At 36.9% G+C, this 26175-nt stretch overlaps 1 protein-coding gene across 1 annotated transcript in view; it reads right to left on the bottom strand.

Annotated features, from left to right (window-relative positions):
• Window positions 1–323: 323 nt before the first annotated feature.
• The window catches only part of SNRNP40 (small nuclear ribonucleoprotein U5 subunit 40), a 28520-nt gene continuing 2668 nt past the window's right edge, over window positions 324–26175 (bottom strand). Inside the window, exons 3-10 of the mRNA XM_016132073.2 lie at window positions 25084–25177; window positions 23751–23916; window positions 14893–15015; window positions 7839–7959; window positions 5965–6047; window positions 4887–4948; window positions 1546–1649; window positions 324–821 (exon numbers count right to left, since the gene is read on the bottom strand). Of these exons, the coding sequence (XP_015987559.1) occupies window positions 772–821; window positions 1546–1649; window positions 4887–4948; window positions 5965–6047; window positions 7839–7959; window positions 14893–15015; window positions 23751–23916; window positions 25084–25177 (803 nt within the window). The 3' untranslated portion in view covers window positions 324–771. The remainder of the gene's footprint in view (window positions 822–1545; window positions 1650–4886; window positions 4949–5964; window positions 6048–7838; window positions 7960–14892; window positions 15016–23750; window positions 23917–25083; window positions 25178–26175) is intronic.

The following is a 26175-nucleotide window of genomic DNA, read 5'->3' on the forward strand; positions in this document are numbered from 1 at the left end:
CAGGAGGCAGAGTATACAAAAACCCTGTTCATTAAAGATCATGGAAAAGTAAATGAGAACCAGATTCTTTCAGACCTATTTATCACCTCTTTACTACTATGCTTCCAGCAGGAGAGCAGTATTTGCTACTGATAATTATTCTGTTTGTCATTTTCATGAGTGAGTAAACCCACAAAAACAGAAAAGGGGGAAAAAAGCCCAAAACATCCCAGTAAACACCTTCTCGGATGTTTAACTGGATGTATCCCCTGTCCATATTACGTCCTACTCAAATTTAGTGATCAAGCAGCAAAGAAAGGACAACAATAAATCCAATCTACATGGCTCTTGTAAAAAGGCATCTATTTGGCTTTTAATACAAAATGACTCAGAGAAACACAGAAAGAAAATATACAATGCAGTTATTGAATTAAAAAAAAAATCCCCAACAAATTTTAGTCACGTTCTCTGGCTTCGGCCTGAATTAGAAAATAGGAAACTACAAACCAAACAATATCTGTCCCTTTGAAGAAAACAAAACAAAACAAAAGGAAAAAACCAAAGAGTCCCTGAAATCTGGCAGGTGGTTTTCAGAGGCCACTGTAAGCTTGCCTTAATCATTCTGTTGAAACTGGATACGTGTGGTTGCTGGAATACGGCCGCCTCCTCTTAGTTTCTTGCTAGTAATGATATTCATCTGAAGGGAAGATACTGGCCTGGGCACCATATGATGCCAAGATGCAGTCTGAAGTCTCAAGGTCAAGCAGCCTTGGAGTCTTCCATTTCTTATCTTCACTGAATCTCCCCCATGTACAGTCTCTTGTCACTGGATGCTGATAGAACTGAGATGAAAAGAACAGAGAAGATAACTGGAAATAATGAAGGCTCAGAGAGAGTTGGTGCTCAAGGGCTCTTATGTCAAGAGCCAATTTTGGTATAAAAGAGCAATTGGATTTAGCTTAAATCCCCCTCCTCTTAAAACACCATTCACAGGAAACTATAGCCTGGCTTTTCAATCCACGTCCTCTCAAAACTGTGAGGGTGAACTGTGCTATGGGGAATACATGATCAGTCTCTAAATCCTGATGTCTCCTGTTAGTTAAACCCTAAGAAAAAAAACCTTCTAAGTCGTTCTAGAAGAGCAGAATCAGTGTCTGTGCCAGTCATTTTGTAAATGTTCTTAGCCCTGGAGAAAGTTACATTTTCTCCTTAAATTCAAGGCCCATTATTTAGTTTAGCTAGCCAATAAAATGAGTTAAGTTACAATTTAAATATGAGTATTAAGAAATATCATTCTTTTATCCTAATACTTCATTGAAACCGACCTAAAACAAGTAAACTCACAAGAACTAGACTAATCAAGCTCCCTCTGAGACTGAGAAGAAAATAAAACACTGGGCTTACCCTTACTACTTAGAATAACAGCGAGACCGTCAGTGATGCCCATAAAGACTGACTGCATGAACATTCACAGAAAACAGACATCCAGCTCTGCCTCTGTATTCTCAGGGCCCCTGTCAGAAGTTTCCCATAGTTTCTTTTCCCCCACAGTCTGAACAGACTTACTGATAGGCTCGTCGGGATGGAAAGCCACTTCATTGATGGAGCCAGCATGGCCAGGCAGCTTATACAAAATCCTTCTGCTTGTGGTATCCCACACATACACAAACCTGCAAGGTATCATGAAGAGCAAAGCTAAGGCCTCCCAGAGCTGAGAGTAAAGTAGAAGCATGGCTTTTTATGAGAAATAAAAGCAATAATTTATTTATTCACCCTCTATCTACTGAACTGTATTCTGACTTTTAGAAACTAGGAATACCGATATTGAAAAATGGCATGGACCCTGACTGTAAGCAACTGAGTGGAGAAAGAGGCATAGCCAAAATTATGAGCATTACTGATATTTTCAAACACAAGCTTCTGAAAAAGGGAAGAACATGAAAAAGACAAAGTTTTTCCTACAGACCCCACATAGAAATCTTTCTCAAAGATCACCCAATATAATTAAGCTGTAGTTAACGTTATATTCATCCAGGAATGTCTTAAAGGTAATCCATTTCATGGCAGGTTGGGAGCCTAGGTTGTAGATTCACTTGAACTTTTTAGTATTGTATTCAAATCACAGAGCCCAGAGAAGAAACAGGAAATCTATGTTATATAAACATAACCCAAATATACACTGACCCAAATCTTGCACTGAATTCATGAACAGAAAGAATATGAAATTCTAGCATGGGAAAGGGCCAACAGAAATCGTCTAGTCTAAACTCATTTTATAGATTAAGAAAACTAAAGTACAGTGACCTTTCCAAGGTGATACAGTTCATCAGTGGCAGTACTAAAACTAGAACTCTTAATATATTCCAGTATTCTTTCTCTTACCACCCTCAAACACCTTGTCTCACTCCCCCTGCCCCCCCCCCCTCCAAAAAAGAAGTTCCTTTGACCCTCAACCTTGCTTGGGTCATTTTAAGCTTAAGGTAAAGTAGAGATATTATCTTCATAAGACCATGCAAAAAATAATTTGTCAGTAAATTCAAAGGGCTGGTGGTTTTCAAACAGGTTATTCGATTATTTACATTATTTGTTTTGTTCAGTCTATACCTAAAAGGGTATACTCGCCAGTACTTGATTATAAAATGCCTAGTTCTGCTCAAACACTTATGGTCTAAAATGTAAATAAATAAGAGCTTCTTAATTATATAAAAGAGCTGGACTCCATAGGAACTAAACATGAGTTCCAAGCAAGATGGAAGAGAAGCAGGAACCCCATATGGCTACAGACTCCTTGGCTCCGATGCTCACGTTCTCCCTACCGTCTTCTCTCCTGCCATGCACAAATAACTGTCCTCATTAATCCAGTGAAGGACGATGTGGCATAGTGAAAAAAATCTATGAGCTCTGGAGTTAGAAAGACCTGGGTTCAAGTCTCAATCCAACTACTTATATAGCTAAGTAACCTTAGACATTTATTTAACTTTTCTAGGCTTCTCTTTCTTTAGCTGTAAGAATAAAGACAATATTGATCTCACAGCTTGGTTGAGAGAAATAATAAGATAATGTATGCAAAGTGCCTGGCATATACAATTGATAGCTATTGTTATGACAAATATAGTTGTTTTCAAAACAGAATCACATGAAATCAATAGGCTGAGTGAATCACTCATAACAGAAAGACTGGCCAGTTTTCCTGCAGTCTTTGATAGGACTGTTGATGGATTTCAAATCTGAACATGAGGAGGTAGGTGATTTGCAAGTAGAGAGGGGAAATGTGCCGAATCCAGGCCAAGCTGAAAAGCAATTTTTTGAGAAGGATACATTTCCCAGGCACATAAAGGCCAACAGAAACCCAGATCTCCAAAGGTTTACTTCAAGGCCGTACTCTCCATGGCTGCCAATTAGGTGCTAAATTTAGAGGGGTTCCATGTCTTCTCCTTACTTTGGCATGGCAACATTCAGCAGGAACCAGGCTCCTTATGTAACAGAGTTGCTTGCTGATTTGGGGCTAATTGGCAAGGAGGCCTGTGAAATCTGGCCAACCCCTAGCAGGTAGGCAAGCAGACTTTCCCCAGACCAGAGCCATGCTTCCACATGTAAGGTATAAAGGAACAGTGGGGAAGGAAAGAGGAAAGAGAGGACATTGAAAGTCAGAAGAACCAATGTCAGAAACAAACTATTTAAAAGGAAAGCACAGGCAAATATCATTTAAAAGCTTAATTACATAAGATACAATCTCTCTGCTGAGAATAATGTAAAAATACTTAGAATGGTGCCTACTCTGTCAGAATGTAAGATAGTTTAGGCTGTGGACCTGTTTAAGATCTTTAGTAACCTAACAACTGAAAATCCCTTAGATCCTCTCTTCAAGGCAGTTCTCTAATCCATCAGGACTCAAACTATCAATGTGGTACTGTTTCACCTGGATTCTTTCCCCCCTGCAGAAAGTAGCTAAATAATTGTCCATTTTTCTTGGCAATGAACTTGTACCGGTCCATGACCCAGGGGTCAAGGACCCCTGCTCTAAAGGGCGAGAAAGATGGGAGCTAGATCCACAGCTTGCCGTCAGAAGGCTTTCTCATTCTTTACCATTCCACATCTGTGGCCCAATAGCTTGGGCACCTGGGCATCCCTATTTAACCTCTGACTCCCTTCAAAGTACAGGTCACCAAAATTTAACTGCCATCCTTGAGCAAGGAATTCATTCATGTAATATTCATGAATAGGTCAAGCTTTACCCTGGGTTCAGATAACTAAGAATCATTCTCTGACCTCCAGGAGCAAATAACAGCAGGCCCCACTGTTTGTCTGACTGTAAGGTGTAATAAAGGCCAATAAAGGTTAGATGTACCAAGTGTGACTATAGCTCAAAACAAAGGGAAATTAGTTATGCCCAAAGGTAAGGGAGAGAGAGGGCCAGGGAAAGTTTAGAGGCATAACATAGAGGTGATTACTAGAGAGATATAAGAGTTTGGATAATTGAGAAGAGGAGACCTGAGAGAGAAGCCTGGAGGCACAAGAGATGTAAGAAAGGGAGTAGTTCCATGTGAGTGAAGCCCCGTGGGGATGGTGGAGGAGAGCATGCTGTTTGAAGGAACTGAAGCATGGCAGAAGAATACAACAAAAAAAACGGGAGTCAGATTATGAGTCTGAATTTTGTTATGATGGCAAAGGGACACAACAGAATCAAAGAAACTGTTTACTCTCTGGGTCTAAAATGTATCCAAAGAGGGTAGAAATGATGTGTTTGTCTGACATGATTTTTAAAACCTTCGTACTGCACATGGCTTCATCTCTGAATACAGCTATAACTCTATGTCTATTGTAGCTCAGTATCCGCACTTAATGTATTAAACATTAGATACCTACACAGCCCCATCATTCTTTACCTTAAGCCCAGTAATCCTTACCTGTCGGCTGAGCCAGCTGCTATCTTGCTTCCATCAGGTGACCAAGAACATCTCAGAAGATTCTAAAATGATAAATAAGCAGGAATCCAATGAATACAGTAATATACCAAACCCTTCTTTATTAGACTATAGAATCACTAAGAGACTTTAAATTTCTTAAGTAGTTTTAATTATTCTCCCCAAAAAGATGATCAGCAATTATCTTGTATTTTGTGGCCCAAGAGAGCATATTTTATAACTTCATACCATATAAAAAGCGTAGAAAATGCTGAATTCTTAGTAGAGTGGACCTAGCAACAAAATTTTGTTTTGCCTACAAATGGAAGCTCCCTTTGCTCCATTTATCGTGATCCTCATTAAAAACATGTTGTGTTTATCTTGAAGGAAAATAAAAACAAAACAAAATGCAACAAAAAAATAAGATTTGGTTTATAAAGTAAAAGTGAATTTCAATGTGCTCTCAAAAGAAGCACATTAGTTTCTATATCAAATTATCTGAAGAAAAAGCTGTTTTTAAGAGCTGACCTTGGATTTGACAGTTTAGAAAAAATTTCTGTCTCTCAGAACTTGGGCTGTGATGCTTACTGAGGGGAGACATGTATTCTCAGGGCTCTAAGAGCTGGTCACTGGGAGGGTGAGAGAGCCCATCTGGTTAACAGCTATGGGAGTGTGGGTCTCATTTAGAACACTGACCTAAGAGGGTCAAAGTTACTAAGGAATTAAAAGGGTAAGAGTGTCTTGTCGAAATCAGTAGTTCTAAATTTGAGAGTTGGCTTCACCACAATCTACGTGATTGCCTTCTGCTCTATCCTTCTATTAGTTTTATTTCTGGCAAGAACAGTTTTGAGGGAGAACAGTGTTATCGGAATATAACCCCTTCTTAGTGGACTACCGCTCTCTAGCCTTAGTATCATCTTTTTTTTTTCTTAAATTGAGATATAAATGACATGTAACATTGTATTAGTTTTAGATGTACAACATAATGATTTGATATACATAGATATTGCACCTTAGCACCACCTTAAATGTTTCTTTGAATCAAATGAACAGTAGAACTCCTTTGCTGTGTAGAACTCACCTTTTCAAAGTTGTGCACATTTCCTTGAAATATCTTTACACATCTCTCCTTGGGAGCAAATGGCCGGACATCCCAGACCCGCACTGCAAATTCGAATAAACCAAGTAAAATAGTTATTAGCCACAGCCTCCTGAGAACCCAGCTAAAATCAGTACCATGTCAATGACTGGTACTATTTTCTGAGGGGAGGAGGTCCAACATGGTATACTGCTACCTGGAGAGGCTCTTTGATTTTTCTATTAGGAATGAAATGCAATCAAGTTCCATTAACTAGGTCTAATGACAAAAAGGAAAGCTGAGGGGGTAGGAAGGAGAAATGACAAACCTATTGCTAGGGATGTACGACATTAAGTAGCTGGCTATGACACTAAACAAAACATTCTGCAAATGATTCCTCTGCCAACCCAAAGAGTCACATCTAGCGAAGTTATCATATGACAATCTAACTACCACTGACTACTGTGACATTCAGTCTATAAAAAACAAACTCAGAACTAACCTTTTCTAATTTTGCTCATGAGCACCTGACAGCCTAAACTTGAACAAAGTCAAACATATTAAAAGTGAACTTTGATTCTAATTCTAGCTCTGTTTTATATATGGGTGTTATCAGGTAAATAGTGAGATTCTTTGTGTTTTGGTCTCCTCTGTAAAATGAGAATATCACTTTTTATTTTGTTTTTCTTTTTAGTAAGAGTATTTTAAGGATCAAATAAAATGATATATGTGAAAGGGCTCTAAAAGATTGGAGGCTATAAACAAAAAATTTGTAATTTTATTATATTGCCATAACAAAAAGTTCTCATTATTTTAATAACCAATTAGGGAATCTCATCTTTCTCTACTGTGACCAATGCCAGAATATCACTGTAAATCCATCAAAATCAGGATATGTGTATAAATACCCACACTAAGCGGTAGCTACAGCTGTTGTTAATTAAAGCTATACCTATAGTAGAATCTGAGTGATATCATTTTGAGTGTGGAAAAAATAATAATCCTTGAACTCAGAGAGGCATAAAAAGGCGAAGTTATGTGTAAAAGTTTGCTACTGACCTAAGAATCCAGTCATATGGTAAGAATGTTAACTCATTCGACACATTATTAAGCATCTAGTGAGTGCCTATACACTGTTTTCATTTTTAAATGCCAGTGAAAACATTTTTGCTCCTGACAAACCTATGAAATTACATATCAGAGAGGCATTTCCAACCTCTTCTCAATTAAGCATATAATCCAGCAAGTCATCTTCCTTTTCTGCGATACCCATCCTGCCACACGACAACTCAAAAACAGACAAGAGTGTTTGTGTAAATTCAGAAAGCTGACATGTTTTAATGAGGTTCTCTTATCACACCACTGCTTTGGAGTGGGGAGGGAAGACATACTGGCAGATAGCAAAATCAAGATATCAATAGGTCTACTGATCATCCAAGTTTGGTGCTCTCTGAAGTATCTGAGAACTGTCTAAGATAAATCTTAAGACCCTCATCTTTTTCAATATACTTATTACCAAGAGTTTCTTGTCCCCTACTTGAATCCACAGTATGCCAGAGCTAAAATGGGCCTTAAAAGTAAAGTCCAATCTTCTTATATTACCAATGTAGAAACTGATGCTTAGAGAAATGTTATGTGCAAAGCTGCTCAGGGATTAGATGGCATCTCTGGGACTAGAGTCCTGGCTCTTTGACCATCTCTTTCTTCAAAGCTTTTTCTATTACGTGTCCTCCTAATTGCCCTGGTGAAAATCTGTGAGCTGCCCTCCTTCCTTGGACCCTCATGTATCCCAGCACACACTTCTAGCACCCAAGGCCTACTTTCTTTATGACCCGCAATGACTGGGAACTTAAGAATGCTTTCCTTTACAAAGTTACCTGTATTGTCCATTGCATTGGACAAGAGATAAGAGCCTTCAGAACTTAAACTCAGGCCAGTCACTGAATCCGCATGGCCTCTCATCGTATAGGTAAGCTTATTTTGGCGCAGGTCCCACACCTGTAAAACAAAAAGGTGCTCTCAGAAATCAAGTTATAAACAGCAATAAACTAGTTACTAAAGAGTCAACTGCCTAGAGAAATTGGTAACTCCTTCTTAAACTACCACTGGGCCAAGAATTACTTTACCACAAAATATAGGATTTCTACCAAAGATGTAACACTCTCCTCTTTCTAAAAAGAGAGTCAAAGTTAGTATATTTGACTAGATAGATAACAACTAATGAATGTCAAATATTAAGATAAAGTTTAGCAAAAAATAATAGAATGTATAAGTTATTTCCAAATCATGACAAAATAAATTAGGAATTAAAAAACTAAAAAATGCTTCAAACTCTGATTCTTAGCAATTAAAAATAAACTATTATTACTATGCAAAAAAACAAGTAAACATGTCATTTGAAAAAGGCATTATGACTGCATGCAAAAAATTATATAACAAAGTAACAAAGATAGAGGCTTAAAAAATTTTCATTTGATGTCATAATATGTATATACACTATGGAAAAGCATATTTATTAAAATACGTCTGGGTAGGAAAGGTAAGAGAAACAGCTGAGCTGAGAATAACCTAATGTCAAACAGAAAAAAATATACAGTTTATTAAGTTTTGGCTCATAAACGCATTGTAACACTATGAGTTCTCATGCTAGAGATAGGATAGCAGAGTGGAAAGAGTGGGGATTTAGGGTCAGACTGAACTAGTCTTTGCTATGTAAAAGTTATGTGTTATTGGTCCACTAACCCTCTCTGAACTTGTTTCTGGTCTATAAGATGGGAATAACAACATTTATTTCTTACGGTTGTTGTGAGGATGACAAATAGTATGTGCTTGGCACACAGAAGGTCCTCAATAATTGGTACCTATTGTTAAACAACTCCTAAAAATAACTCTGAAGACCAAATATAAAAATGTTTATACAATGAGCTATTAAGTAAATAAGGAAAATACAAAAGTGTTTATATTTACATAACCTGTAACTATTTGAAAAATATATTAAAGCCAACAGAAATGGTCTAAAATGTCACATAGAAAAAGAACAGCAATTTTCTTTAACATCATTGGTATTACACAAAATTTCCTCCAAATCTGATTTACTTTCGCCATGTACTTTTTTTCTAAGTGAAAAGTTGTTTTTCCTGTCCCTTTAAGCAAGGCACTTTCATTTTTCCTGTCCCTTTAAGCAAGGCACTTTCCTCATCTAGAAATGAGTTCAGTGTTATATGTCAAAGAAATACGTAATAGACAACTCCTCGTTCCCTGTCAATAGCTCATTCATGTGTGGAACCCAACATACTTTATATAAACAATCATTTTTGTGTCTGGATGTTTGCTACCTAAATAATCAGGAAAGCTTAAAATAGCTGAAATCTTTTTGTTCAAGCTGTTGATCCTCCTCTAGAGAAGACACTGTTGAAATCTTTAGCTTTGTAACTAAGAGAGAATGCAATTCACCATCTCTCACAGTACTTCGGTGGTATTTCCAGACTTTCCTCTTTGAGGCCTGCACATATTGTGCAGAGCCAAAATCTATTTGGGATTTCCCACAGAAAGCATGAATAAAGCACTAATTTAAGCAAAATATTTTACAAATGTCCTAATCAACTGCTCAGTAAACATCAGAGCATGTCATTAGTGGTAGGCGCTGTTAGAGATTAAAAAAAAAGATATAATCCCTGCTCTCAGGAAGATTTCAGTCAGCAGGAAAAACAGCCATGTTAGTTTTAAGAGGTGAGAATGCTATACAAGGTACAGTACCAAAGAGGGATTAACTCTCTTGTGGTCCACAGATGGGAGTGAGGGAGGGAACGTTTCATAGAGAAAGAAGCATTTGAGCAGGGTATGAAAAAAGAATGAGATATATTTTACTTAGACAAAGTAGAAGAGTATTCCTAGGCAAAAATAATGTGTGAAGGCATAGAGGCATGAAAAAATTACTGGACTGTAGGCAATCAGGCAGAGAAGCAGCAGACAATGCTTGAGAGGTAGGCAGGCAGAGACCAGCTCATGAAAGATTTTTAATGTGTGGCTTGGACTTTATCTTCGTCACTGGGAGCCATAGAAGGGTTCAGAGTAGTGGAATGATTTGGTTAGACTTACATTCCAGAAAGATCCTTTAGGCCCAGATAATTGAAAGGATGAGAACGAAGGCCAGGAAATCAGTGAGGATTTCTTCTATTCCCCTTACCCATCCCACATTAAAAACAAAACAAACAAAAAATGATCAACTAAACTCCCATTCTGACCAGAGCTCAGAATTATAAGAAATGCCAAAGAACTGCTAGCTGGACCTTGAAGCCATCAAACAGAAGCACATTTTCTTCTTTTATTCATTTTCCTCTGATGCCCCAACACTATAACTAGAAAGAAAAATCCCAAGAGGTTGGCAGAAAGAACATAATTGCTAACAAACGCACAAAGAATTTGTTCACCTCAGAATCTAAATGGGGTTCCCACTCCCTATTTGTTCCCCCTTTCTTAGAATAGGTGGTGCTAAGTAAGAGACTGAGAAGCAAAACAAAAACTAGGCTCTTTCAGGAGCACATCCTGATGTAGTGAGGGACTACAGTGATTTGTCAAACAAGTGCTCAAGACTGGTAGGCCTGTAAGTGCTTAAAGATACTTGTTAATCAACTAGAGACAATTCGATAGAGTGGAAAAAGTATTAGCTCTCTGAAAATTGAGTTCTGGTACTGGCTCTACCAATGACTATGTGTGTGACTGACCATGTGATCCTGGCCGAATCACTCGTTCAGGCTTCACTTTAGTCATCTGTAAAGTAAGAGAGATAACTACATGTCTAAGATCCCTTTCAGATTTAACACTCTCTGAGTCTCCTTCTGATTGAAAAGAAGGCTCTGTTTTATATTTAAAGAAATTTATGAGGGCCTGAAGACAATTAAGAATCTTTCTGGGTCCAGGGGTAGTTATTTTTCCCTAAGCGTGTTAAGAATAGGAGGTGTTAGATAGAAAGAAGACTGCAATCCTAACAGTCTCATACCTTTCCAGCATACCCTTTAGTTACATAGGAGCCAAAACAAAGTCAAATAGCTATAGCAATCTTATTTTAAATACTGTCTGTATTAACTGCTATTGCCAGAAGACAATATGGGAACCTGTATCTAAGATATGAAATATCCTTATATTTATTAACATATTAATTTTCATCTAGAAATCTATTCTAAGAAAATTAACATGGAAAGAGTTCATGCACAAATATGTCCATGGCAGTTTAATTTGTGATAGTGATACATAGGAAATAGCCTAAACATCCAGTGACATGGTTGTCACTTACTACATTATCAAATATTCTAATAAGTAAAATGATGATGAAATCAGCTAACATATATAGAACACTTACTAAGTAACTACCATTTTGCTGGGAATATTATATTCTTTACTTCATTTAATCCATATAATTGTATGAGGTAGGGTGATCATTCCCATTTAGTGATGAGAAGTGGAAACTCAGAAAGGTTAAATAACTTTCTTAAGACTACATAGCTAGCAGTAAAGTAGGAGAATCAGAAAAAATGATTCTAAGTTCTGGGGTTGTTATGTGCATCATGGTGACTAAATTTAACAAAACTGTATTGTGCATTTGCAAATTGCTAAAAGAATAGATCTTAAAAGTTTTCATCAAGAAAAAATAATTTGTAGCACTATGAGGTGATGGATATTAACTAAACTTATTTTGGTAATCCTTTTATGATATATACATATATCAAATCATGTTGTACATCTGAAACTAATACAATGCTATATGTCAATTATATTCCATTAAAACTAGAGAAAAAAAGAAAAATAATCCTAACTATAATCCTATAATCCTAAACGATTCTAACTACCATGTTAAGAAGAAAATAAGATGAGTGATGCAATAGAAATCAGGTAGAAGGAAGGTCTAGTTTAGTCTAAGAAATCCTCTGAAGAAGAGATATCTGAGCTAAGATTAGAAGACAAGAATTAGCTAGCTAATTATGGTACTATTGGGGCAGGGGGAAGAAGGGTAGTTCCAGACAAACAATTAGTTATATGCTATTAAGTAAAAAGAATGTCATATAAGATTTTTTTATTTTTATTTTTTATATTTTGGCAAGGTTGATCTCACAGATTGCAAAGACTTTGTTAGCTTACAATCCTTTATTTTTTATGCTTACAGCACTTGGTCTTCCTAGGTGGCCTCCCATCCAAGTACTAACAGGCCCAACCCTGCTTAGCTTCTGAAATCAGATGAGATTGGGCTTATTTTATCTAACATGTGAATATTAAGATGTTTTCATACAAAACATTATAGCATAGAAACAGACTGGAAGTATACTAAAATATCAAAGAGTGAATGTGGATGATAAGGCCGTAAGTGATTTACTTGTCTTACCTTTTTTTAAATTTCCTAAGTTTTCTTCAATGAACAAAAGTTATTTTCATTACTAAAAACATTTAAATTGTGGTAAACAATTTTATCTTAATTTTTAAATACACATTTGAATGCAATTTTTACATTTCTGCAAAACTTTTAAGGTAAATAAGTAGGCAACTCAAGACAGTCCATCCCGATTTTCAGTTTGGAAAATAAGATACACTATATACAGTGCACAAACAGAAAGCTCCCAAAACTGGCAAGAGAAGGCAGTGATACTGACCAGGTATGCAATAAGATGTCCCAGTTTTTGGAATACACTGTGTACTTTTCAAAAAATTTTCCCTGAAAATGAAGTACTAACAGAAAAATTTGAGTGTCTGTGGACAGAATAAAGACTTTTTAGTTTAAAAAAACAAAGACTACAAAGTCATGATGTAAACTTGTAAAACCTATAGGATAACTGGGAACTAATGCACCAAATTGTACAAAACTAGAATCAGAAGACTTCTCAAAGATATATAAAGGACGATATTTTAGAAAAATGCTAGTGCTGAACATAACTGCTATACTCACGGGACTAAATTTATACTTCCGCATATTTGAGATTAGTTTGGATTTCAGAATAAAACTGATATAAATCAACAATGACTAGAATTAGCTATCTGCAGAAATAACCAACCCTAAGGGTAGCTACATCATATGGTGTGTGTTTGAGAAGACATGGAAAACATTCAAATCCTAAAAAAAGCATTGGGCATCCCTTCAGGACTATAGCACAATTGAATATATTTGTTTACTGAAGGGCCAGGAACAGTCTAGAATAAAAAGCCTGTAGTAAATCACACTTTTTGTGGTAAGAAGACCTTACCAGCACAAGAGTATTATTCTTAGGTTAGTCTATTCCCACAGTAGAGATGAGAATATCAAACTCTCAAAGTGTAAATAAAAGAATTCAGTCTCCAAAGGTTGCATATGGTATGATTCCATTTATATATCCTAGAAAAGAAACTACAGGATAAACAACAGATTAATGGTTGGTAAAGATTAGGGATGTAGAGAGAGTTTGAACCAGAGGAGCACTGTGAAATGTTGGGAGGGGGGCAGTCGTGACAGAAATTGTTCTGTACCGTTTGCCGTAGTTACACAAATCTAGGCAAGCATTAAAATTCGCAGAACTGTACACTAAAAAAACTTAATTTCACTGTATATAAATTTAATACTAACACTTTCAAAGTATAAAAAATTATCATAGCTTCATGATGCTAATCTACTTTCATCTGTGTAAGTCCTCTAGTGAGTCTACTGCTAGTGGAGTTCCCAAACCTCACTCTGGGAAATAGTGCATTAGTTATTAAGATGATCTAATTAAGTTCCCATGTTCTGATTCCACATATTCTATCATAGTTGTGTGGCAGAAAAGGGATGGGAAGTTAAATTTTGGAAATGGTGAATTCTGAAGTACTTATGAAACACCCAAGTAGGGGATGCTGAGTGGCTGGTTGAACTCAGGGCTCTGAAGCTGAAGATCTGGGCAGGTAAGGAATCAACAGCACAGAGAAGACAAAGTCATGGCAATAGCTGAGAACTGTCTAGGGAAAAGGTATAAAGTGAGAAGAGCGCCTAAGAATGTACAGAGAGATAGCTCAGAGAGGTACCTGGGAAGGATATGCCAGAGGGGTAGGAGAGTATGTTGTTATACCAGTTAAAAATAAAAAGACTAGAAGAATTTACTGGATTCAGTAACGAGAAGATTGTTGACCTGGAAGAGTGGTGTGTAAATGAAACAATGGAGGGAGAAGCCAAACTGTTGAGGAGTGATCAGAAAATATGGAATTGAGGAATGGAAGGGAGGTAGGGAACTGAAGACAGTGAGTAGAAAAATCTTCAGGGAATTCTCACAGGTACTAAGAGCATGACTCTAGAACTAAGCTTTCTGAGGTTCCACTGCTATTAGCTATATAACCTTAAGTTGTTGTGCCTCTCTTAGCTCAGTTTCTTCATCAACAAAATGTTTTTAATAGTGCTTATTTTATGTGATTGTTGTGAATTAAGTGAATAATGTAAAGCTCTAAGAACAATGTAAACACTATCGAAGTGTTAGATATAATACCACATGGTCTAGTACCTCTTTCTCCAACACCATTACTCATTTTGAGCTACAGGCTCTCCACAATTTCCTTTCCATAGTCTCAAAAAAAAAAAAGACACACTAAGACATTAGGGTAGGGGAAAAAAAAAGTCACAAATGGATTTCATTAAGCCAACAATAGCAACAACAAAGGTTCTGAATGTCTTTAAGCAGAGAACGCATTCTTCATTTTCAGAGTCCCCACACAGGAACCGCACATTTCACATTAATTGCCTGGTCCTTACAGCATTTACAGGAGCTGTAAAGCAACCCTTGACTAAGGCAGTCAATGAAGATAGGACAGAAAGAAAACATGATCAAAATTACTATCTTCCTTTTAGTTGGTATTAAGTGCAAGCTACCACACTCTCACAGGTTTGAAAAGATGCATCTCAGTGAGTGGAGATAGTGAAAGGGAAATATAACAAAATACCAAACATACCTTGATATCATTATCTATTCCACCAGAAATAATCTGATCACTTGTGTCATTGAAGGTCACAGCTAACACCTGGTAGGTGTTCTGAAATGTCTGGATGGCTGCTTTCTTCCGGATGTCCCAAAGCTGAAGCAGAAAAACAGGAGAGTCTACAGTAACAGCACTCTAGAAATAACTGCACAGTATACTCCTAAGTCCAAGGATTTTGTGGAGGTGAATACATCTCTAATAGGAGCCCCTTCAGAAACTTCTCTGGATACACTAGTAACATGGTGAGAAGTGACCACAATTTTGCCAACATATCTGAAAGTTAGCAGAACAAATCACTTTGGTTATATTTTGACTCCTTTGTTAAAATTTGAAAAACACAGCTAATCAATATGCCCGTAAGAGTGGAAATCCTCTACTGGCTTAGCTCATGATGTCCTTAGCATAGCAAGGACACCAGCGTTCTGAAACTGTAGATGCTACCTTATTAGTGGGCTTCAATTTACATAATGGCAAAATACATGAACATATATATATATGTATATATGAAGAGAGAAGGTTACTTCAGCAAAAATTTGAGTAGGGACTGTCAAAAGATTGTCCTACAAAAGCAAAAAATTGCCTAGCAAAAAACCTGGCAGAATCAACTTTATCAGAACTCTAGACACTAATCAAAAGTTTATAGCAACCAGGCAAACACTTAATGAGGAAAGAGCTACCTGCGTCTTAGGAAGAGATCTGTAGTGTTTTAAGTTACCTTGGCTCCATCTCCTAATTCAGCAATACCTTTGAAGGCAATAGCCCATATTCCCAGTACAGGTTCCTAGTACTGGAGGGAACTGAACAGACCTTATTCCTTGTTGTTGAAGAACTGTGGTTGTTATTACCTGTCTGGTGGCTCCCCGAAGGATGAGTTCAAAGGGTTTGTCTTTATTTTGCCTAACTTGGAACTCTACCAGGGCAGAGGCATTTGTCGAAAACATTTACAGGCAAAGGCATTAGCTTCTGCTTTCTGGAGCCAGGGGTAACAGTTGGGACAAACAAAAGACAAACCAAACAGTTTGGGAGGGAAGGTGGAGAATGAGGCAATTTGGAGAACAAGGGCTTTGAAAAGTTCTGGCATATTCTTGGGACTCTGAAAAGTCACTCATGCTCAGAAAAGACCTGAGAAAGACTATTTATACTCTCACCACTACTAACCTTCAGGCTCTGCACAAGCAGGAAATAAAGGTTAATGCAGAACTGTAAACTGCCTAGCTGAGGGGTGAAGACAGGTGCCAACACATACACACAAAGCCAATTTGCAAACAATGGGAGAGTTTCTTCTCCCCCAGGTGATTAAGGAAATCTTTGCTGAACTATCTGCAAACCACTAAGCAAATGAAAGACTTCAGTGGCTATACATGACTTGATAAAATGCCAGAAAATTCATCCAACAAACAATAGGTACAACAAACGGCAACAACAAACCCATGGAAGAATCTAACTTCCAGAGTTGCCACATAATAATATTCAAATGTCCAGTTTTCAACAAAAAATTATGAGGAATGAAAAGAAGCAAAAAAGTATAGTCCACACAGAAAGAAAAAAGAAATTAATAGTCTTTTCAATAAATGGTGTTGGGACGACCGGATAACCACATGGAAGAGAATGAAGCTAGACCCTTATCCCACACTATATACAAAATGTAATGGGTCAAAGACCTAAATGTAAAAGCTAAAACTATAAAAATTTTAGAAGAAAAAATGGATTTGTAAATCTTCATGACTGGATTTGGTGATGAATTTTTAAATGACACCAAAAGCAGGAATGATGAAAGAAAAGAAAAAATAGATAACTTAGACTTCATAATAAAAACTACTATACATCAAAGGGTAGTATCAAGAAAATGAAAACAATGGAAGAAAATATTTGCAAATCATAAATCTAATAAAGATTTAGTATCCAGAGAAAAGAACTCTTATAACTCAACAACAAAAATACAAAGAGCTCAATTAATAAATGAGCAAGGACCTGAAAAAACACATCTCTTCAGAAGATAGAACAATGGCCAATAAGCACACAAAAAGATGCTGAATATAAATCATTTGGGAAATGCAAAACAAAAAATTAGGTACCACTTCATACTAACTAGGATGGTAATAATAATAGTAATAGTAATAATAATGATGATGATGATGGAACTTGCACAGAAAATAACAAGTCTTGGTGAGTATGTGGAAAAACTGGAATCCTTATACATTGCTGGTAGGAGTATAATATGATGTGGCTACTAAGGAAGAGTCTGACATTCCTCAAAAAGTTAAACATAGAATTACCATATGACCCAGCAATCCCACTACTAAATATCCAAGGAAAATGAAAACGAGTGTTCAAATAAAAACTTACACAAGTGTAGCAACATAACTCATAATAATTTTTTTAAAAAGTGGCAACAACCCAATATCTATCAACTTATAAAGGTACAAACAAAAGGTAGTATATCTATAGAATGGAATATTATTTAGCCATAAAAAGTAAAGAAATATTGATACATGCTCACAACGTGGATGGACCTTGAAAATATTATGCGAAGTAAAAGGAACTGCAGAACACAAAAGGCTACATAAGATTCAACTAATATGAAATGTCCAGAATAGGCAAATGCAGAGACAAAACATAGTTTAGTGGTTGCCAGGGGCTGGAAAGTAGTGACTGCCTAATAGGTATGGGGTTTCTTTCTGGAGATGACAAAAATGTTCTCGTACTGGATTGTGGCATTGCACAACACTGAATGTACTAAAAGCCACTGAATTGTGCATTTTTTAATATGGTTAAAATGGTGAATTATGTTCAATGAATTTTACATCAATTTTAAAAAAATGATAGGAAAGAAGTTATCAGAGAATGTCACATACACAAAAGGTTAGTTCACAGAGTAGACATATTGAGGGGTATATACTGGGTCACAATATAAGATATATTCCTTAAAGTAGATAATGATAAAAAAATGTTTAAAAGTTACTGTGGTTAGACTATCCAGTTTAACCCCAACCTTTATAAATGAAGAAACTAAAGCTCAAAGAAGAAACTGACTTGAAGAACACTTAGCATGTTAACAGCAAAAGGACTAGAATTTAGTAGTCTGATTCTATTAATGTATTAAAGTATTAAATGTGTGTTAATTTCTTATAATTACTTAAGTAATATATACTTATTTAAAAAACTAAACACTTATTTTTTATTTTTCAGTTATAGTTGGCATTAGTTTCGGTTGTACAACATAGTGATTACACATCTGTATAACTCACAAAGTGATCACCCCAATAAATCTAGTGCCTCTCTCACACTGGACATAATTATTGGCTATATTCCTTATGCCATACTTTCTATCTCCATGACTGTTTTGAAACTACCAATGTGTACTTCTTAATCCCATCCCCCTTTTTCATCGACCTCCCTGAGTCCCCTACCATCTGGTAACTCTCAAAATGTTCTCTGTATTTATGAGTTTGTTTTTTCGTTTATTTCATTGTTTAGATTCCACACATACGTGTAATCATTTGGCATTTGTCTTCCCCTATCTGACTTACTCCACTCAGCACACTACCCTCTAGGTCTATGCAATGTCTTTTCATTACTTTTAGTCTGTGTGTCTTTTAATTTGAACTGAGTCTCTTGCAGGCAGCATATGTAAGGGTCCTGTTTTCTTATTCATTCAGTCACCCTAACCTTTAATTGGAGCATTTAATTTTTTCATTTGAAGTACTTGTTGATAGATATGTAGTTATTGCCATTTTTTATTCACATTTTTGATATATATATATTTTTTCTTAAAGAAGTTCCTCCAACATTTCCTGTAATACTGGCTTGGTGGTGATGAACTCCACTAGCTTTTTCTTATCTGGGAAGCTCTTTATCTGTCCTTCGATTCTAAATGATAAATTTGTCAAGTAATCTTGGTTGTAAGTCCTGGGTTTTCATCACTTTGAAAATTTTGTGCCAAGTCCTTCTGGCCTTTTGAGTTTCCGTTGACAGTCGGCCTGACAGTCTTAGGGGAGCTCCTGTATAACTAAATGCCTTTCTCTTGCTGTTTTTAAGATTCTCACTTTGAATTTAACAGTTGGCATTTTAATTATGATGTGTCTTGGTGTGGATCTCTTTGAGTTCTTCTTGTTTGGGACTCTGAACTTCCTGGGATATGTCTATATCCTTCATTAGGTTAGGAAGGTTTTCCATCATTTTTTCTTCAACTATGTTCCTTGCTCTCTCTTCTCCTTCCCATAAAGCTATAATGAGAATGCTGCTAACGCTTGATGTTGTCCCAGAGGCTTCTTAAACTATCTTCATTTTTTGGATTTTCTATTGTTGCTGTTCTGATTGGGTGTCCTCTGCTACTCCATCCTCTATGTTGCTTATTTGGTCCTCTAATACGTCCACTCTGTTGATCCCCTCTAATGTACTCTTCAACTCAGATACTGTATTGTTCGTTTCTGACTGGTTCCCTTTTGTTTTCCATCTCCATTTTCGTTTTCTATCTCTTTGTTAAAGTTCTCACTGAGTTCATCTACTCTTCTCCTAAGTTCATTGAGCATCCCTATAACCAGTGTTTTGAACACCATCCAGTAGATTACTTGTCTCCATTTTGGTGAAATCTTTTTCTGGAGCTTTGTTGTTTTTTCATGTGGGACATGTTCTTTCATGTTGTTCTTTCATTTTGGCTACTTCCCTGTGTCTGTTTGTATGTATTAGGTAGGGCTCCTAAGTCTCAAGGTCTTAGTAGAGTGGCTTTATGTAGTAGGTGTGCTGTGGGGCCCAGCAACACAGTCGTGGGAGGGGTCCAGCTGCAGGTCAAGTTCAGCCACAGCCTATGCAAGTCTGGGGCCACATGGTAAGATTATCAAGCAATCCACATATGGCTGCCATCCATGTTGGGCTTATAGGTACCTTGAGGGGCCAAGTCAGAAACCAAAGCCGGCTGCCATTAGTGTGGGACTTGGGGCTGCTCAGCAAGATGTACAGTGCATGCTTGAGACCAAATGCTGCTTCTTTGGGTTTTGTGAGCTTTTGAGAGATTTTATGAAAGTTCACAGCAGGAGCCAAGACAGCCCATTTGTATGGAAAAAATCACTGGAAGCAGACTAGGCGGGCTGATAAGTTGGAAGAGGCAGTCTCAGGGAATCCCCTGGGTGGAGCGATTTGTGTTATTCATGTTGATGGTACCTGCGTCTGCAGGCTGGGAGGTGGGAGAGCTCAACAAAAGAATAATGCCTTTTGCCTGCACCGGTCCGAGAACAAGCCGCCTGTCCAGCCCTCACCCTGATGCACGACAGCTCAGCATCTCCCTGTATGTCCCTGGTGTCCCCTGAGCAGCTGCCCCAGTGCTAGAGCTCAGAGGAAGCGAGTCTGCCAGCAAGTAAGGCTGGGCATGAACTTTAAGAGGAAGGTCTCTGGTTCCGCATCCCTCTGCCTCACTCAGCCACAACCTCCACTGATTGTGGGGAGTTCTCTTCCCGGCACTGTAATCCTGGGCTGGGGAACTCAGTATGCAGCTGGGATCCCTTGGTCCTCAGGTGAGGGAGGTGGCTCTGCAGCCAGAATAACCCTCCCAATTCTTGATCGCCACAAACGGTTGTGGCACTGGGCTGTTTATAGTGTCTCCGCACCAACTACTGATTTGAGGTGACCTAGTTGTAGGGCTTAGATGTTTATTATAATAGATTCACAATAAATGTTTGTTAACAAAATTCATTATGGTACTCTCATCTCTAACTGCCTTTTGATATGCCAATTAGCAAATTAGTTACTGTTAAGACTCTCCAACTATACTACACCTAGGTTAAGAGCTCTGGGCTTTGGAACAATTCCTAAGCCACAGACTCTCCTCCTAGCCAAGCATCAAGGGGTTTCAGTTGATTAGATTTAGTATAAAAACCACTTAATAGAAAAGCATAAAGCAGATAATCTGTCAGTGTCATCACCCCTTTAATTATGAAAAAAAGCAAATTCATTTAAAAAAGCAACAATTGCAAGTTTAGAGGGGTTGCTCAGATGTACTCCTTTGAAGTCCATCCGTTTAATCATTAAAATATCACCCACAGTCCAAAATTAGTGCCAAAGAAATAAAATGGTTGGTACTACAAAGCAGTGTGGCCTTCTGTGCTCTTGAAATAAGTTACTACTATTATTATTATTAATTGGTCTTATTTTCCTAATTTGTAAAATGAGGATGCTGGATGAGATCAATGGCTCCCACAATGTCAGATCTGCTACACATTTAAAATTCTAAGTCTTAAAAACACAATGCCATTTACATTAGCATCCAAAAAAAGGAGAAATATTTAAGTATGAATTTAACAATTATGTACAAGATCTACATGAGAAAAATTTCAAAACTCTGAAGAATGAAATAAAAAAAAACTAAATAAATGGAGAGATATTCCATGTTCATTAATAGAGACTCAATACTGTCAAGATGTCATTTCTTCCCAACTTATCTATAGATTCAGTGCAATTCAAACCAAAATTCCAGCAACTTATTTTGTGAAAATCAACCAATTTATTCTAGAGTTTATATGGAGAGACAAAAGACCCTAAATTGCCAACACGGTATTGAAGAATAACAACTTAAGTTGAAGAACTCACATTACCCGACTTCAAGACTTACTATACAGCTACAGTAATAAAGGCAGTGTGGTACTGGTGAAAGAACAGACAAGCAGATCAGTAGAAGAGAAGAGGGGGCACAGAAAGAGACCCCCATAAATACAGTCAACTGATCTTTGACAGAGGAGCAAAAGCAACACAATGCAGCAGACAGTCCCTTCAACAAACAGTGTTGGAACAGCTGAACATCCACGCGCAAAAAATGAGTATAGACAGACCCTATACCTTTAACAAAAACTGAATCAAAAGGGATTGCAGATCTAAATGTAAAATGTATAATACAAAACTCCTATAAGGTACCATAGGAGAAAACCTAGATGACTCGGGGTATGGTGATGACTTTTTAGATACAACACCAAAGGCACAATCCATAAAAAAAAAAAATGATAAGCTAGACTTCATTAAAATCAAAATCTCCTGCTCTGTGAAAGACACTATCAAGAGAATGAGAAAACAAGCCATGAACTGGGAGAAAATATTTGCAAAAGTCACATCTGCTAAAGCAGAGGGCACCAAACCCCAGACTGTGGACCGGTACTGGTCCGTGGCCTGTTAGGAATGGAGCCACACAGCAGGAGGTAAGCGACGGGCAAGCAAGAGAAATTTCATCTCTACTTGCGGTGGTTCCCCAAAGCTAGTATCATCACCTCCGCTCCACTGCAGATCATCAGGCATTAGATTCTCATAGGAGCACTGGTCCCTGGTACCAGAAAGGACTGTTATTCAAAATACACAAGCTCTTAAAACTCAATAAGAAAGTAAACAACCCAATCAAAAAATGAGTTAAATGACCTTAACAGACACCTCACCAAAGATAACATACAGACGACAACTAAGTATATTAAAAGATGCTTCACATTCTACATCACCAGTGAAATGCAAATTAAACCAACAATGAGCTACTACACACCAATTAGAAAGCCAAACTCTGAAACACTGACAACTCAAAAACTGACAAGGATGTGGAGCAACAAGCACACTCACTCACTGCTGATAGGAATGCAAAATGGTACAGCCACTTTGGAAGACAGATTGGCAGTTTCTTACAAATTAAACATTCTCTTACATACGTCCCAGCCAATTGCACTCCTTGATATTTACCCGCAGGAGTTGAAAACTTAAAAGTCTACATAAAAACATGCACGAGAATGTTTATTCATAATTGCCAACTCTTGGAAGCCACCAAAATGTCCTTCGGTAGGTGAATAAACTGTGGTATATTCAGACAATGGATTATTCTACATTAAAAAGAAATAAGCTATCAAGCCATGAAAAAACACAGAGAATCTTAAGTGCATATTACTAAGTGAAAAAAGTCAATATGTATGAAAAAGATAACTACTATAAGATTTTAACTATATAACATTCTGGACAAGGCAAAATTATCGAGACAGTAATAAGATCAGTGGTTGCCAGGGGTTGGGAGGGATGAATAGGCAGAGCACAGAGGATTTTTAGGGCAGTGAAAATACCATATGATACTATAGTGATGGATAAATGTCATTATGAATTTGTCCAAATTCATTGAATATAGAACACTAAAAGTGAACCCTAAGGAAAATGATGGACTTTGGGTGACTAAGATGTGTCAATACAGATTCATCAGTTATAATATACCACTCTGGTGGAGGACGTTGATAATAGGGTAGACTATGCATACATGGGGCAGTGGGTATATGAGAAATCTCTGTACCTTATCCTTAATTTTGCTGCGAACCTAAAATTGCTTTTAAAGTAGTCTTTAAAAAAAATCCCATTCGGACCTACTGAACCAGAATCTGGCTGGGAATTTTTTTTAACAGGTTGTTCAGGTGATTCTGATATACAAACGGGTTGGAAATCATTGAATTAAATGATCTTTAAGATCCCATCCTGTGTTATTAGATCCTGTACTGAACTTTTTATACACTAATTTCACAACAGCTTTGTAAGACATGTATCACTATTACTATTCTAAAGATTGAGAAACTGAGGATCAGAAAAGTGAACTTCCCAAGATCACACAATTAAGTAAGCAGCTGAGCCAAGAATGCGACTCAGGTGGTCCATTTTATTCTGTCACAATGGTTGATTCAGTTCTAATATTATTCTGTAGGATACTCGAAGTTTCTGTTTTTGGAAATGACAAAGTTGTAGCAAGGAGGGTATAGCACAACAGGGGAACGAAAGATAAAATTCACATTATGTCACCTCAGAAATTGCAAAACAGAGACATCAAGAACACCCACCTTAACTGTACCATCATCACTGCCAGTGCAGACAAGCTGGGGGCCCCTCCTGGCAGGGTAACAGGAATTCACAAAGGATGTATGCCCCTTTAGCCTTTTAACCCTTTCACCTGTTTCACTATCCCACACTGCCACAGTTTTATCTGTGGATGCTGAGAAGAGCATACTAGAAGATAAGAGGAAGAACAAAAAATCAATAAGTAAATATGAACAACAGCAATCTATCTTTTTCACCTACCAAAATGTGCCAAACTTTTCAAGATCACTGTTGTGTTGTGCCCTGACAGTTTGGCACATGATACTGGAATGCCTGCTTCACCTCACCTATCAAAATCCTATTGGTGTTTTAGACCCAGTCACAAGGCATACCATAATAAACATTAAAAACAAAATTCCTTCTATCAGTCCTCATATTACACATTTAATACAGCAGTTTTCTTAATCTTTCCCTCCTTTGTGATAGCTAAGACTTTACACATAAGACATCTTCCCACTTGCTGCAGAGGTAAGATAGACTGGCAATTCCTAGCCAAACAGCTCAGCAACTCCAACCCTTTCTCTAAAAATCAAAGTTTTTATTTTGTCTCTGAGAATAATTTCTAAGTTATAATTATTTTATAAAGCTTTCTTTACTCAAATAAGTGTATATAGGCTATGTACCAGTTGATTCAAAGAACTCTAAGATTTTAGAGGTTAAAGGTGTGAAATAATAGTTTACTTGAAATACCTAATGAGATTAATTGCCTTTGTAGAAACACATTTTTATATTATCTAGTTATTCTAAAATTATAAAAAACATTAAAATGATTATGATAAATAGTATGTTATGATCAACAGATATATTAGGTGAATAATGCTAAAGGAAATAAAAGCAGCAGACAAGATTACACACGTAACTCCAACATATAAGAAAAATCAAACAGTTCTGAGTAGGAAAAAGGCTTGAGAAAAATAATATTAATAGTGATTATCTTTGGAGTGGTAGAAATATTGGCTATTTTTTCATTGTTCTGCTTTTAGTTTCTCAAAATATTTTATTACTTTTGTAATAAAAACAGCTAATTTCTACATATAAAAATTATTTTAAGTCTTAAGAAAACAAGTTTGCAATCTTGAAATGTTAGATGATATAGATGATGTATTTATAAATGTATATATGGAACAATAAACACCTTACTAGAGGTGACAATGATAGGATAATAAATTGCTCAAATGTACCAGTTTTTGACAGCATGGTCTCCTGAGAGAGAAAACTCAAGAACGAAATGTGAATAGATGCCAACAAGAATTAGTATAAGAAGCAGTTGTCATTCCACATGCAGAATAATCTCACCTGCCATCTGTGTTATAATGCAGTTCCATTACTGCTCCACTGTGTCCCTTCAATGTTGCATAGTTATCACAGTCACCATAGACATTCCACAATACTGTCAGGAAGACAGAGGTTCTGTGAGCATTACTAGGCAAAAAGAAATTCATTACTGGCCAGGGAAAGGGTCCTTATGAATTTACCAGAAAAACAGTTCTGAAAATAATACTCCCTTGGAACACTATTGGTTCTACCAGCTGGACCAATATTCCTGACACTGTAACAAAGATAATACAATATTTTCACATTTCACGAGGTAATAAAGTTAATGGATATTTTAAATCTTAAGGTTTTTTCATGTATTTAAAAAGTTGGCAGTATTATTTGTCTCCTATGAATATAAGCAGACTGCAAAATATTGGCACTTATGGAAAACATAGAAAGCCGCTAAAGACTTGAAGGCCACATGACAATGACTTTATGTTACATTTAGTCAATACACATGTAGTAAGTATCTATAACATGCTAGGTACTGCAGTAAAATGAGGTAAATGAATAGACATAGTTCCTATCCTCAGGGAGCTTGCTCTAGCAAGGAGTTAAGTTTTATGAGAATTATTCAGGAGCAGCTCTATACATAATAAGGTACATGTATACAGTAATTTTTTTGCTGAGAAAACTTTCTAGTTTGTTTGATAAAATGAAGCATATCAACAATTCAAGAATATTCTGCAAAGACACCTCAGCCTTCCAGATGCTTGGCTATCAGTAAGTTTAAAGATCATGAAACTAGAACACCTAAATCAAAACAGTGAACACCTAAACTAGGACACCTCAATTAAAACAATTACCATCCACCCTGAGGTACAGAGTTAAAAAGCAATGAGCCAAAGAATGCTGGATCATTTGTAGCCCAAAGAAATGCAGTGTCATTTCATCACACAATGTAGCATATCACGCCAGAAGAAAAAAGTCATGCTTCCGTTACCTTCTTTCTTGTTTTTTCTCATACTCCCTCAAATTGATTTTTTTCTACTTATTTCTCAAAAATGGGTATTCCTGGCTCACAGCTGAGAAGCCAGTAGATCCTAATGATGTATATGTACATTATCCCAG

The sequence above is a fragment of the Rousettus aegyptiacus genome, unplaced genomic scaffold (genome assembly GCF_014176215.1).
Source record: "Rousettus aegyptiacus isolate mRouAeg1 unplaced genomic scaffold, mRouAeg1.p scaffold_m13_p_1, whole genome shotgun sequence".
NCBI lineage: Eukaryota > Metazoa > Chordata > Mammalia > Chiroptera > Pteropodidae > Rousettus > Rousettus aegyptiacus.